Source organism: Oncorhynchus nerka, linkage group LG22 (assembly GCF_034236695.1).
Source record: "Oncorhynchus nerka isolate Pitt River linkage group LG22, Oner_Uvic_2.0, whole genome shotgun sequence".
Lineage (NCBI taxonomy): Eukaryota > Metazoa > Chordata > Actinopteri > Salmoniformes > Salmonidae > Oncorhynchus > Oncorhynchus nerka.
The window spans coordinates 20,171,322-20,185,976 of NC_088417.1; the positions used below are offsets into that span (position 1 = coordinate 20,171,322).

At 49.0% G+C, this 14,655-nt stretch overlaps 1 protein-coding gene across 1 annotated transcript in view; it reads left to right on the forward strand.

Moving 5' to 3' along the window:
* LOC115104502 (disco-interacting protein 2 homolog C-like) overlaps positions 1 to 11,139 on the forward strand; it is a 73,300-nt gene extending 62,161 nt beyond the window's left edge. Inside the window, exons 27-37 of the mRNA XM_065007025.1 lie at positions 2,342 to 2,453; positions 2,543 to 2,652; positions 2,744 to 2,874; positions 2,975 to 3,143; positions 7,817 to 7,987; positions 8,257 to 8,318; positions 8,404 to 8,461; positions 8,662 to 8,736; positions 8,846 to 9,020; positions 9,097 to 9,220; positions 9,398 to 11,139. Coding sequence (XP_064863097.1) covers positions 2,342 to 2,453; positions 2,543 to 2,652; positions 2,744 to 2,874; positions 2,975 to 3,143; positions 7,817 to 7,987; positions 8,257 to 8,318; positions 8,404 to 8,461; positions 8,662 to 8,736; positions 8,846 to 9,020; positions 9,097 to 9,220; positions 9,398 to 9,650 — 1,440 coding nt within the window. The 3' untranslated portion in view covers positions 9,651 to 11,139. The remainder of the gene's footprint in view (positions 1 to 2,341; positions 2,454 to 2,542; positions 2,653 to 2,743; positions 2,875 to 2,974; positions 3,144 to 7,816; positions 7,988 to 8,256; positions 8,319 to 8,403; positions 8,462 to 8,661; positions 8,737 to 8,845; positions 9,021 to 9,096; positions 9,221 to 9,397) is intronic.
* The last annotated feature ends 3,516 nt before the right edge of the window (positions 11,140 to 14,655 follow it).

Genomic DNA, 14,655 nt, shown 5'->3' on the forward strand with positions numbered 1-14,655 from the left:
TCTGTCCCTTCATCATCTCTCTGTCCCTTCATCATCTCTCTGTCCCTTCATCATCTCTCTGTCCCTTAATCATCTCTCTTCCATCTCTCTGTCCCTTCATCCATCTCTCTGTCCCTTCATCATCTATCTGTCCCTTCATCATCTCTCTTCCATCTCTCTGTCCCTTCATCCATCTCTCTGTCCCTTCATCCATCTCTCTGTCCCTTCATCCATCTCTCTGACCCTTCATCATCTCTCTGTCCCTTCATCATCTCTCTGTCCCTTCATCATCTCTCTGTCCCTTCATCCATCTCTCTGTCCCTTCATCCATCTCTCTGTCCCTTCATCCATCTCTCTGACCCTTCATCATATCTCTGTCCCTTCATCATCTCTCTGTCCCTTCATCATCTCTCTGTCCCTTCATCCATCTCTCTGTCCCTTCATCCATCTCTCTGTCCCTTCATCCATCTCTCTGACCCTTCATCATCTCTCTGTCCCTTCATCCATCTCTCTGTCCCTTCATCCATCTCTCTGTCCCTTCATCCATCTCTCTGACCCTTCATCATCTCTCTGTCCCTTCATCATCTCTCTGTCCCTTCATCATCTCTCTGTCCCTTCATCCATCTCTCTGTCCCTTCATCCATCTCTCTGTCCCTTCATCATCTCTCTGTCCCTTCATCATCTCTCTGTCCCTTCATCATCTCTCTGTCCCTTCATCATCTCTCTGTCCCTTCATCATCTCTCTGTCCCTTCATCATATCTCTGTCCTTTCATCATCTCTCTGTCCTTTCATCATCTCTCTGTCCCTTCATCATCTCTCTGTCCCTTCATCATCTCTCTGTCCCTTCATCATCTCTCTGTCCCTTCATCATCTCTCTGTCCCTTCATCATCTCTCTGTCCTTTCATCATCTCTCTGTCCCTTCATCATCTCTCTTCCATATTTCCGTCCCTTCATCATCTCTCTGTCCCTTCACCCATCTCTCTGTCCCTTCATCATCTCTCTGTCCCTTCATCATCTCTCTTCCATCTCTCTGTCCCTTCATCCATCTCTCTGTCCCTTCATCCATCTCTCTGTCCCTTCATCATCTCTCTGTCCCTTCATCATCTCTCTGTCCCTTCATCATCTCTCTGTCCCTTCATCATCTCTCTGTCCCTTCATCATCTCTCTGTCCCTTCATCCATCTCTCTGTCCCTCCATCCATCTCTCTGTCCCTTCATCATCTCTCTGACCCTTCATCATCTCTCTGTCCCTTCATCATCTCTCTTCCATCTCTCTGTCCCTTCATCATCTCTCTGTCCCTTCATCATCTCTCTGTCCCTTCATCATCTCTCTGTCCCTTCATCCATCTCTCTGTCCCTTCATCATCTCTCTGTCCCTTCATCATCTCTCTGTCCCTTCATCATCTCTCTGTCCCTTAATCATCTCTCTTCCATCTCTCTGTCCCTTCATCCATCTCTCTGTCCCTTCATCATCTCTCTGTCCCTTCATCATCTCTCTTCCATCTCTCTGTCCCTTCATCCATCTCTCTGTCCCTTCATCCATCTCTCTGTCCCTTCATCCATCTCTCTGTCCCTTCATCATCTCTCTGTCCCTTCATCATCTCTCTTCCATCTCTCTGTCCCTTCATCCATCTCTCTGTCCCTTCATCCATCTCTCTGTCCCTTCATCCATCTCTCTGACCCTTCATCATCTCTCTGTCCCTTCATCATCTCTCTGTCCCTTCATCCATCTCTCTGTCCCTTCATCCATCTCTCTGACCCTTCATCATCTCTCTGTCCCTTCATCATCTCTCTGTCCCTTCATCATCTCTCTGTCCCTTCATCCATCTCTCTGTCCCTTCATCCATCTCTCTGTCCCTTCATCCATCTCTCTGACCCTTCATCATCTCTCTGTCCCTTCATCCATCTCTCTTTCCCTTCATGCATCTCTCTGTCCCTTCATCATCTCTCTGTCCCTTCATCATCTCTCTGTTCCTTCATCCATCTCTCTGTCCCTTCATCATCTCTCTTCCATCTCTCTGTCCCTTCATCCATCTCTCTGTCCCTTCATCCATCTCTCTGTCTCTTCATCCATCTCTCTGACCCTTCATCATCTCTCTGTCCCTTCATCATCTCTCTGTCCCTTCATCATCTCTCTGTCCCTTCATCCATCTCTCTGTCCCTTCATCATCTCTCTGTCCCTTCATCATCTCTCTGTCCCTTCATCCATCTCTCTGTCCCTTCATCATCTCTCTGTCCCTTCATCATATCTCTGTCCCTTCATCATCTCTCTGTCCCTTCATCCATCTCTCTGTCCCTTCATGCATCTCTCTGTCCCTTCATCATCTCTCTGTCCCTTCATCCATCTCTCTGTCCTTCTAGGTCAGTCGTTCGGCCTGTGTGATGACCACAGCAGTCATCTGTAAGCTGCTGCGGTCGAAGGAGGCGGTCGCCACAGTGGACATCAGGAACTGGCCTCCCGTCCTGGACACAGGTCAGCTCTCACCACATACAGTGTATCTGTCAGGCTGTTAGCTGGTTGTTTGTACTGGTGTATAACTGAATATTATTTTGTGTTTTCAGATGACCTGCCAAAGAAGAAGCCTCCAGCTCTATATAAACCCTGTAACCCTGATGCCCTGGCCTATCTGGACTTCAGTGTGTCCACTACTGGCATGCTGGCTGGAGTACAGGTAACATTAACCCCTGACCTCTGACCTCCATCCCTGACCTCTATCCCTTGCTATGCCTAGTGTGTGACATGTTTCGTGGGTGTGTGTGTAGATGTCCCATAATGCGGTGGGAGCGTTCTGCCGATCGGTGAAGCTGCAGTGTGAACTCTATCCCTCCAGAGAGGTAGCCATCTGTCTCGACCCCTACTGTGGCCTGGGCTTTGTCCTCTGGTGTCTCTGCAGGTACACACATACACACACACACACACACACACACACACCTGTTAAACAACTGTTTCAATGTCCAACAATTGACTTCGCTTTCTAACCTCTAACTCTCCAGTGTGTATAGTGGCCACCAGTCTATCCTGATCCCTCCAGTAGAGTTGGAGTCTAACCCAGCGCTGTGGCTGCTCGCTGTCAGCCAGCTCAGAGTCAGAGACACCTTCTGTTCCTACAGCGTCATGGAGCTCTGCACTAAAGGACTGGGCCTGCAGACAGAGGCACTGAAGGTACACAAACACACACACATAAACAAACACATTCCACACGCAGAGAAAACTAAATCAAGTGCTCTTTGAATTGACTCAGTAAACAATGTGTTTGTGGCCTGAGGTGTTGTCTGATTGGTTGCTGATCGACAGACTGAGTTTATTTTAAGAGGTTAACTTTCACCAATGGAAATTGCCATGGAAACTAGGAGCTGACTCACTGAGAGAAACACATAGGGAACAGATCCAGGAACAAACAACAGCTTTATATAGTCATCAGTAGGATGAGGGTGGGATGAGAGGGAGGTAAGGATGGAAATGTTGTGTATTTAAAGTTCTCTTCACCCCATCTCTCCTCCTCTTCACCCCATCTCTCCTCCTCTTCACCCCATCTCTCCTCCTCTTCACCCCATCTCTCCTCCTCTTCACCCCATCTCTCCTCCTCTTCACCCCATCTCTCCTCCTCTTCACCCCATCTCTCCTCCTCTTCACCCCATCTCTCCTCCTCTTCACCCCATCTCTCCTCCTCTTCACCCCATCTCTCCTCCTCTTCACCCCATCTCTCCTTCTCTTCACCCCATCTCTCCTCCTCTTCACCCCATCTCTCCTCCTCTTCACCCCATCTCTCCTCCTCTTCACCCCATCTCTCCTCCTCTTCACCCCATCTCTCCTTCTCTTCACCCCATCTCTCCTCCTCTTCACCCCATCTATCCTTCTCTTCACCCCATCTCTCCTCCTCTTCACCCCATCTCTCCTCCTCTTCACCCCATCTCTCCTTCTCTTCACCCCATCTCTCCTCCTCTTCACCCCATCTCTCCTCCTCTTCACCCCATCTCTCCTCCTCTTCACCCCACTCTCCTCCTCTTCACCCCATCTCTCCTCCTCTTCACCCCATCTCTCCTCCTCTTCACCCCATCTCTCCTCCTCTTCACCCCATCTCTCCTCCTCTTCACCCCATCTCTCCTCCTCTTCACCCCCTCTCTCCTCCTCTTCACCCCATCTCTCCTCCTCTTCACCCCATCTCTCCTCCTCTTCACCCCATCTCTCCTCCTCTTCACCCCATCTCTTCTCCTCTTCACCCCATCTCTCCTCCTCTTCACCCCTTCTCTCCTCCTCTTCACCCCATCTCTCCTCTTCTTCACCCCATCTCTCCTCTTCTTCACCCCACTCTCTCCTCCTCTTCACCCCATCTCTCCTCCTCTTCACCCATCTCTCCTCCTCTTCACCCCATCTCTCTTCCTCTTCACCCCATCTCTCATCCTCTTCACCCCACTCTCTCCTCCTCTTCACCCCATCTCTCCTCCTCTTCACCCCATCTCTCCTCCTCTTCACCCCCTCTCTCCTCCTCTTCACCCCATCTCTCCTCCTCTTCACCCCACTCTCTCCTCCTCTTCACCCCACTCTCTCTTCCCCTTCACCCCACTCTCTCCTCCTTTTCACCCCACTCTCTCCTCCTCTTCACCCCACTCTCTCCTCCTCTTCACCCCACTCTCGCCTCCTCTTCACCCCACTCTCTCCTCCTCTTCACCCCATCTCTCCTCCTCTTCACCCCATCTCTCCTCCTCTTCACCCCATCTCTCCTCCTCTTCACCCCATCTCTCCTCCTCTTCACCCCACTCTCTCCTCCTCTTCACCCCACTCTCTCTTCCCCTTCACCCCACTCTCTCCTCCTTTTCACCCCACTCTCTCCTCCTCTTCACCCCACTCTCTCCTCCTCTTCACCCCACTCTCGCCTCCTCTTCACCCCACTCTCTCCTCCTCTTCACCCCATCTCTCCTCCTCTTCACCCCATCTCTCCTCCTCTTCACCCCATCTCTCCTCCTCTTCACCCCCCTCTCTCCTCTTCTTCACCCCACTCTCTCTTCCCCTTCACCCCACTCTCTCCTCCTTTTCACCCCACACTCTCTCCTCCTCTTCACCCCACTCTCTCCTCCTCTTCACCCCACCCCACTCTCTCCTCCTCTTCACCCCATCTCTCCTCCTCTTCACCCCATCTCTCCTCCTCTTCACCCCATCTCTCCTCCTCTTCACCCCACTCTCTCCTCTTCTTCACCCCTCTCTCCTCCTCTTCACCCCACTCTCTCTTCCCCTTCACCCCCTCTCTCCTTATTTTCACCCCACTCTCTCCTCCTCTTCACCCCACTCTTTCCTCCTCTTCACCCCACTCTCTCCTCATCTTCACCCTACTCTCTCCTCCTCTTCACCCCACTCTCTCTTCCCCTTCACCCCACTCTCTCCTTATTTTCACCCACTCTCTCCTCCTCTTCACCCCACTCTTTCCTCCTCTTCACCCCACTCTCCTCATCTTCACCCTACTCTCTCCTCCTCTTCACCCCATCTCTCCTCCTCTTCACCCCATCTATCCTTCTCTTCACCCCATCTCTCCTCCTCTTCACCCCATCTCTCCTCCTCTTCACCCCATCTCTCCTTCTCTTCACCCCATCTCTCCTCCTCTTCACCCCATCTCTCCTCCTCTTCACCCCATCTCTCCTCCTCTTCACCCCATCTCTCCTCCTCTTCACCCCATCTCTCCTCCTCTTCACCCCATCTCTCCTCCTCTTCACCCCATCTATCCTCCTCTTCAACCCATCTCTCCTCCTCTTCACCCCCTCTCTCCTCCTCTTCACCCCATCTCTCCTCCTCTTCACCCCATCTCTCCTCCTCTTCACCCCATCTCTCCTCCTCTTCACCCCCCTCTCTCCTCCTCTTCACCCCATCTCTCCTCCTCTTCACCCCACTCTCTCCTCCTCTTCACCCCATCTCTCCTCCTCTTCACCCCACTCTCCTCCTCTTCACCCCATCTCTCCTCCTCTTCACCCCATCTCTCCTCCTCTTCACCCCATCTCTCCTCCTCTTCACCCCATCTCTCCTCCTCTTCACCCCATCTCTCCTCCTCTTCACCCCATCTCTCCTCCTCTTCACCCCTTCTCTCCTCCTCTTCACCCCATCTCTCCTCTTCTTCACCCCATCTCTCCTCTTCTTCACCCCACTCTCTCCTCCTCTTCACCCCATCTCTCCTCCTCTTCACCCCATCTCTCCTCCTCTTCACCCCATCTCTCATCCTCTTCACCCCACTCTCTCCTCCTCTTCACCCCATCTCTCCTCCTCTTCACCCCATCTCTCCTCCTCTTCACCCCCTCTCTCCTCCTCTTCACCCCATCTCTCCTCCTCTTCACCACACTCTCTCCTCCTCTTCACCCCACTCTCTCTTCCCCTTCACCCCACTCTCTCCTCCTTTTCACCCCACTCTCTCCTCCTCTTCACCCCACTCTCGCCTCCTCTTCACCCCACTCTCTCCTTCTCTTCACCCCATCTCTCCTCCTCTTCACCCCATCTCTCCTCCTCTTCACCCCACTCTCTCCTCTTCTTCACCCCACTCTCTCCTCCTCTTCACCCCACTCTCTCTTCCCCTTCACCCCACTCTCTCCTTATTTTCACCCCACTCTCTCCTCCTCTTCACCCCACTCTTTCCTCCTCTTCACCCCACTCTCTCCTCATCTTCACCCTACTCTCTCCTCCTCTTCACCCCACTCTCTCCTCCTCTTCACCCCACTTTCTCCTCCCTTTCACCCCACTCTCTCCTCCCCTTCACCCCACTTTCTCCTCCTCTTCACCCCACTCTTTCCTCCTCTTCACCCCACTCTCTCCTCCACTTCACCTCATTCTCTCCTCCTCTTCACCCCTCACACCTCCTCTTCACCCCATCTCTCCTCCTCTTCACCCCATCTCTCCTCCTCTTCACCCCATCTCTCCTCCTCTTCACCCCATCTCTCATCCTCTTCACCCCACTCTCTCCTCCTCTTCACCCCATCTCTCCTCCTCTTCACCCCATCTCTCCTCCTCTTCACCCCCTCTCTCCTCCTCTTCACCCCATCTCTCCTCCTCTTCACCCCACTCTCTCCTCCTCTTCACCCCACTCTCTCTTCCCCTTCACCCCACTCTCTCCTCCTTTTCACCCCACTCTCTCCTCCTCTTCACCCCACTCTCGCCTCCTCTTCACCCCACTCTCTCCTCCTCTTCACCCCATCTCTCCTCCTCTTCACCCCATCTCTCCTCCTCTTCACCCCATCTCTCCTCCTCTTCACCCCACTCTCTCCTCTTCTTCACCCCACTCTCTCCTCCTCTTCACCCCACTCTCTCTTCCTCTTCACCCCACTCTCTCCTTATTTTCACCCCACTCTCTCCTCCTCTTCACCCCACTCTTTCCTCCTCTTCACCCCACTCTCTCCTCATCTTCACCCTACTCTCTCCTCCTCTTCACCCCACTCTCTCCTCCTCTTCACCCCACTCTCTCCTCCCTTTCACCCCACTCTCTCCTCCCCTTCACCCCACTCTCTCCTCCTCTTCACCCCACTCTTTCCTCCTCTTCACCCCACTCTCTCCTCCACTTCACCTCATTCTCTCCTCCTCTTCACCCCTCACACCTCCTCTTCACCCCACTCTCTCCTCCTCTTCACCCCACTCTCTCTTCCTCTTCACCCCACTCTCTCTTCCTCTTCACCCCACTCTCTCCTCCTCTTCACCCCACTCTCTCCTCCTCTTCACCCCACTCTCTCCTCCTCTTCACCTCATTCTCTCTTCCTCTTCACCCCTCACACCTCCTCTTCACCCCATCTCTCCTCCTCTTCACCCCATCCCTCCTCCTCTTCACCCCACTCTCTCCTTCTCTTCACACCCCTCCACTTCCTCTCCAGGCACGGGGCCTGGACCTGTCCCGTGTGAGGGCGTGTGTTGTGGTAGCAGAGGAGAGACCCAGGATGTCTCTAACACACTCCTTCTCCAAGCTGTTTAAAGACCTGGGCCTGCACCCCCGATCTGTCAGCACAGCATTCGGCTGTAGGGTCAACCTGGCTATCTGTCTACAGGTGTGTGTGTGTGTGTGTGTGTGTGTGTGTGTGTGTGTGTGTGTGTGTGTGTGTGTGTGTGTGTGCGTGTGTGTGTGTGTACGCGTGTGTGTGTGTGTGCGCGTGTGTGTGTGTACGCGTGTGTGTGTGTGTGTACGCGTGTGTACGCGTGTGTACGCGTGTGTATGTGTAGGCGTGTGTGTGTGTGTACGCGTGTGTGTGTGTTTATGTACTGTACATGTTTGTTTGTGTGTGATAACATGCTCACTCTGTGCTGTGATTGGTTACAGGGAACCTCTGGGCCGGATCCCACTACAGTGTACGTGGACATGAGAGCTCTGCGGCATGATAGGTAGGTTTGTCGGTCAATCACAGCAACAACCAATCAGATCAATCAACCAATCAACTTGTATAACAGTGTTTTTTGTTTCTCTCAGGGTGCGGTTGGTGGAGAGAGGTTCTCCTCACAGTCTCCCTCTCATGGAGTCAGGAAAGGTGGGTTCTGAGCCATGTTTGAACATTTACAATCATTAAGCTTCATCACTGTAGAGTCCTTAGACTCAGCTTCTCTCCTGTCTGTGGTTCACTGGGTGGTTCGGCTGCAGCTCTCTACACAGACCAGAATGCCTCATAGGCTGCAGTATATGCCGTATGTGGAACTGGAGATTGTAGCGTAACCATGGTGACTGTTTCAGATCTTACCTGGTGTCCGCATCATCATCGCCAACCCAGAGACCAAGGGACCGCTGGGAGACTCCCACCTAGGAGAGGTCAGCACACACACATACACACTAATTGATTTAATGATCTTGTTTCCTGATTTTATGTTGCCCCAACAAAGATGATTTAAATGAAATTGTCTGTCTCTCCCCTCTCTAGATCTGGGTGCACAGTGCCCATAATGGCAGTGGATATTACAGTGGTTATGGAGAGGAGGTCCTTCAGTCTGATCACTTCACCTCCAGACTCAGCTTCGGAGACACGTCCACCGTCTGGGCTCGCACCGGATACCTGGGCTTCTTACGACGTACTGAACTCACTGATGCCAGCGGAGGTATACACACACACACACACACACACACACACACACTAACACACACACTCACCCTTTCTCTCTGTTTCCTCCCCAGAGAGACATGATGCTCTGTATGTTGTGGGCGCGTTGGAGGAGGCCATGGAGCTGAGGGGGATGAGGTATCATCCTATAGACATAGAGACCTCCGTCATCAGGACGCACAAGAACATCATGGAGTGGTACGTTGCTATACACACCTAAAACAGATGTTTCTATTTCAATTCTTAATTAAGGTATAATCACTATAGTTGTAAATTACGTGTGTGTGTGTGTGTGTGTGTGTGTGTGTGTGTGTGTGTGTGTGTGTGTGTGTGTGTGTGTGTGTGTGTGTACGTGTACATGTGTGTGTGCCACAGTGCGGTGTTTCCCTGGACTAACCTGCTGGTAGTCGTAATAGAACTAGAAGGCTCGGAGCAGGAAGCCCTGGACCTGGTTCCCATGGTGACCAAGGCGGTGCTGGAGGAGCATTACCTCATCGTTGGGGTCGTCGTAGTAACGGACATCGGGGTGATCCCCATCAACTCTCGCGGGGAGAAGCAGCGCATGCACCTCCGGGACGGCTTCCTACAGGACCAGCTCGACCCCATCTACGTGGCTTATAACATGTAACACAGAGGCCCCATCCTGGGGGGGTGGACCTGAGTGAGGGGGATGTGTGTGTATGTGTGTGTTCGCATGCGTGTGTATGGATATGTGCTTGTATATCGCTAGTGTTAATTTTAAATCAAGACGTACTGTATTTTTGAATCTGCACATGGTCATATGGTGTGGTGCCAGTTGTCTGATCCTTTAGTTGTGCTGTGGTGGAGGTATGGCTGTTTCTGCACCCCAGGTTAAACCTGACACCTAGACAGGAAGTCACTGTACAAAACATTAAGGGAACACTGTGTATCGATAGACAGGAAGTCACTGTACAAAACCTTAAGGGAACACTGTGTATCGATAGACAGGAAGTCACTGTACAAAACCTTAAGGGAACACTGTGTATCGATAGACAGGAAGTCACTGTACAAAACCTTAAGGGAACACTGTATATCGATAGACAGGAAGTCACTGTACAAAACCTTAAGGGAACACTGTGTATCGATAGACAGGAAGTCACTGTACAAAACCTTAAGGGAACACTGTGTATCGATAGACAGGAAGTCACTGTACAAAACCTTAAGGGAACACTGTGTATCGATAGACAGGAAGTCACTGTACAAAACCTTAAGGGAACATTGTGTATCGATAGACAGGAAGTCACTGTACAAAACCTTAAGGGAACATTGTGTATCGATAGACAGGAAGTCACTGTACAAAACCTTAAGGGAACACTGTGTATCGATAGACAGGAAGACTGACTGGACCACTAGTAGTTGTTGTTAGGAGAGAGAGAGAAAATATCCCTGAACATGTCTGTTTTGTTGATGAAATAGACATTAAAAATAAAGTTATTAAAGTATATTGTCAGAAGAAGACAGGGGGTTCAGATTAGTGTATAAATATAAATATTGTATATAAACATAATCTATATGGAGAGATAACTGAAACACACTGAGGACTAGCCCTGTTATACAGCTCTCTCCACCCACACCCTGTGTACATGTGTGTGTGCGTGCGTGTGTGTGCGCGCGTGTGTGCGCAATGCAGTGCAGTTGCACTCCTCTTATTAGAATCACATTCTCGATTTGTTTCCTAAAACTCATTGACTCCTAAATGCCAAGTGAATCCGTTAGAAGTAAACCATTGTTTCTATCCCACATTGTTTAAACATTGTACGCATATGATTATGGTAATATGTGATTCTGCTAAGCAGAGAGCCCAGTAAGTAGCAGGGGGGAATGTAGTTGCAAGGAGTTGTGAAACCCAGCTCTGGACCAGAGACACAATGCTTTCTAAATGGCCCCGTTTCCTTTAAGGTACACTACTTAGGACAAGTAGGACTCCGTGTAGGGAATCAGGTGCTATTTGAGACACACCCACAGTGAAGTGTTCTAACAGAGACACACCCACAGTGAAGTGTTCTAACAGAGACACACCCACAGTGAAGTGTTCTAACAGAGACACACCCACAGTGAAGTGTTCTAACAGAGACACACCCACAGTGAGGTGTTCTAACAGAGACACACCCACAGTGAAGTGTTCTAACAGAGACACACCCACAGTGAAGTGTTCTAACAGAGACACACCCACAGTGAAGTGTTCTAACAAAGAGACACACCCACAGTGAAGTGTTCTAACAGAGACACACCCACAGTGAAGTGTTCTAACAGAGACACACCCACAGTGAAGTGTTCTAACAGAGACACACCCACAGTGAAGTGTTCTAACAGACACACCCACAGTGAAGTGTTCTAACAAAGAGACACATCCACAGTGAGGTGTTCTAACAGAGACACACCCACAGTGAGGTGTTCTAACAGAGACACACCCACAGTGAAGTGTTATAACAAAGAGACACACCCACAGTGAGGTGTTCTAACAGAGACACACCCACAGTGAGGTGTTCTAACAGAGACACACCCACAGTGAAGTGTTCTAACAGAGACACACCCACAGTGAAGTGTTCTAACAGAGACACACCCACAGTGAAGTGTTCTAACAGAGACACACCCACAGTGAAGTGTTCTAACAGAGACACACCCACAGTGAAGTGTTCTAACAGAGACACACCCACGGTGAAGTGTTCTAACAGAGACACACCCACAGTGAAGTGTTCTAACAGACACACCCACAGTGAAGTGTTCTAACAGAGACACACCCACAGTGAAGTGTTCTAACAGAGACACACCCACAGTGAAGTGTTCTAACAGAGACACACCCACAGTGAAGTGTTCTAACAGAGACACACCCACAGTGAAGTGTTCTAACAGAGACACACCCACAGTGAAGTGTTCTAACAGAGACACACCCACGGTGAAGTGTTCTAACAGAGACACACCCACAGTGAAGTGTTCTAACAGACACACCCACAGTGAAGTGTTCTAACAGAGACACACCCACAGTGAAGTGTTCTAACAGAGACACACCCACAGTGAAGTGTTCTAACAGAGACACACCCACAGTGAAGTGTTCTAACAGAGACACACCCACAGTGAAATGTTCTAACAGAGACACACCCACAGTGAAGTGTTCTAACAGAGACACACCCACAGTGAAGTGTTCTAACAGAGACACACCCACAGTGAAATGTTCTAACAGAGACACACCCACAGTGAAGTGTTCTAACAGAGACACACCCACAGTGAAGTGTTCTAACAGAGACACACCCACAGTGAAGTGTTCTAACAGAGACACACCCACAGTGAAGTGTTCTAACAAAGAGACACACCCACAGTGAAGTGTTCTAACAGAGACACACCCACAGTGAAGTGTTCTAACAGAGACACACCCACAGTGAAGTGTTCTAACAGAGACACACCCACAGTGAAGTGTTCTAACAAAGAGACACACCCACAGTGAAGTGTTCTAACAGAGACACACCCACAGTGAAGTATTCTAACAGAGACACACCCACAGTGAAGTGTTCTAACAAAGAGACACCCACAGTGAAGTATTCTAACAAAGAGACACACCCACAGTGAAGTATTCTAACAAAGAGACACACCCACAGTGAAATGTTCTAACAAAGAGACACACCCACAGTGAAGTGTTCTAACAGAGAGACAGTTTATTTATTTATTTTAAATATGTTAGTCATAAGTTATTACTTATGGCATCTTATATGCATGTTATCAGTTATAACTTTTCTGTGAAAAACATTTTAGTGCTCCTTATGCTTTGTTTACATTCATCTTTTGAGTTTGATCATTAAAAACACAACACATTTCATTTTTATTTAATTCATCAGCTACTTTTGTCTCAGATAGCTATAATGTGATGCCATGTATGAAAAACATGCATATCATGACGTGTATTTATTTGCTTGTTATTCTGTACTGGAGAATGGTGATGTCATTATCAGCCCCTGACTGTGTGTTGGAGAGAAACGAGTCTGGTGAGTAGGGTTAAACCTGGTCCAGAAACTAGAGGTGAGAGAGACTGCATGGTGTGTGTGTGTTCGTATGTATATATTGTGTGTAAATAGTGTTTTGTACGGTACAGGTGTGTGTGACTGTTTTGTACACATGATGAAAAGATCAAAAGGACACTTTTATAAGAGCCTTCCGTTGGCTCAATGTCATACTATACGGTGCAATAAAGTGCTTTGATTGGTGTGCTGTTATTGGTTCACATGCTTTCAGTTGTGCTCAGCATAGAGGGAAATGAGTTTCACATGTTCTAGGATCAGTTCCCTTCACCAATCCTAACCTGAAGCAGTAGGGGTTGGAAATACTAAACTGACCTTAGATCTTGGTTGACTTCTAACCCTACTCTATGGACAGATTTTTCAGCACTAATGGGGGCTTCCAGTGCAGGGGTTCCCAAAATGTTTCACTTGGAGCCCCCCTTCCAGCATTGGGGAACACCCCAATGAATTTTTCAGGTTTATTTTCTGCAATTCTACATATTTTGTCATAAGGTGCAAATACAATTTTCAGATTTAAAGCAAATTTTCTTGCAATTCTATATATTTGGCCCTGTCTAATGTATATTCATGTGATGTTTGAGTGACTAAAAAATTACAACTATCTATGGGCTAAAAAAACATTTGCTTACATGGGCTAGTTGATCTGGACATTTCTGACAAGTTATAAATAGCTCTAAGGTGTGTAATGACTGACATGACAAGAGGAAGTGATGATGCACGACCCAATTTAGAAGTTGCACCTTGTGCATTCTACTATTGCAACGTTCAACAGTAACCACTGCTCTAGCGGACAAGCAGGAACTGAATAGAGGCTACTCAGAGCATCAGTGGGTTCCCATATTTACATTATCATGTCATAACAGGAAACTGTCTGTGTGTCACACATGAATATGTTGGTTCTGAGGCGCAGACCCACACACACACTTTCAAAACACACACAAACGGATCTCAGACAAACACATCTGAAGATGATTCTCTGTTTTTGTCCAAATAAGGTTAACATTTGTACTACTCCTCTGAAGTTCCCAATATACGGTACAGTACCAGATACAGTACATCAGTATAATACTCAACCAATGAGAGAAAAGGAAACAGGGAGAGGGAAAAAGAAAGAGGAGAACTGTGAAAACACTGATCTGATGGATGTCATATATATATTGTCTTCAAAATATTTCCAAACCGAGTGGGTTGTCTCTAATTTATGCTTTGGCCACAACTACAAGGATGAGTCAATAACATTTTGGGGTATGAGTTGATATGACATGAGCTGTTAAAAAGGAGGTACTTTCAAAGATCTGAGACTATCACTCTCCCTCTTCTTTCTTTCTCACTCCCTTTCCCCACCCTCCTGTCATGGACAATACCACAACTCCTTTAAGACCATCTCAGGCTGTTAAATCGAGCCTTCCAGGGTTTTAATGTGACAGAAGTGGTTGTGTGAGGACTGAATCTCTCTTTATTTCTCTCTCGCCCTCTCGCTCTCAGCCATGTGAATGTTGTTATGGTATAAAGACATTCTTCATCATCACATTAAACTCGTAAATGACTGAATGATCTGTGAGGCAGACAGAACACAGCTGGGATGAGTTTATCACTGGAATT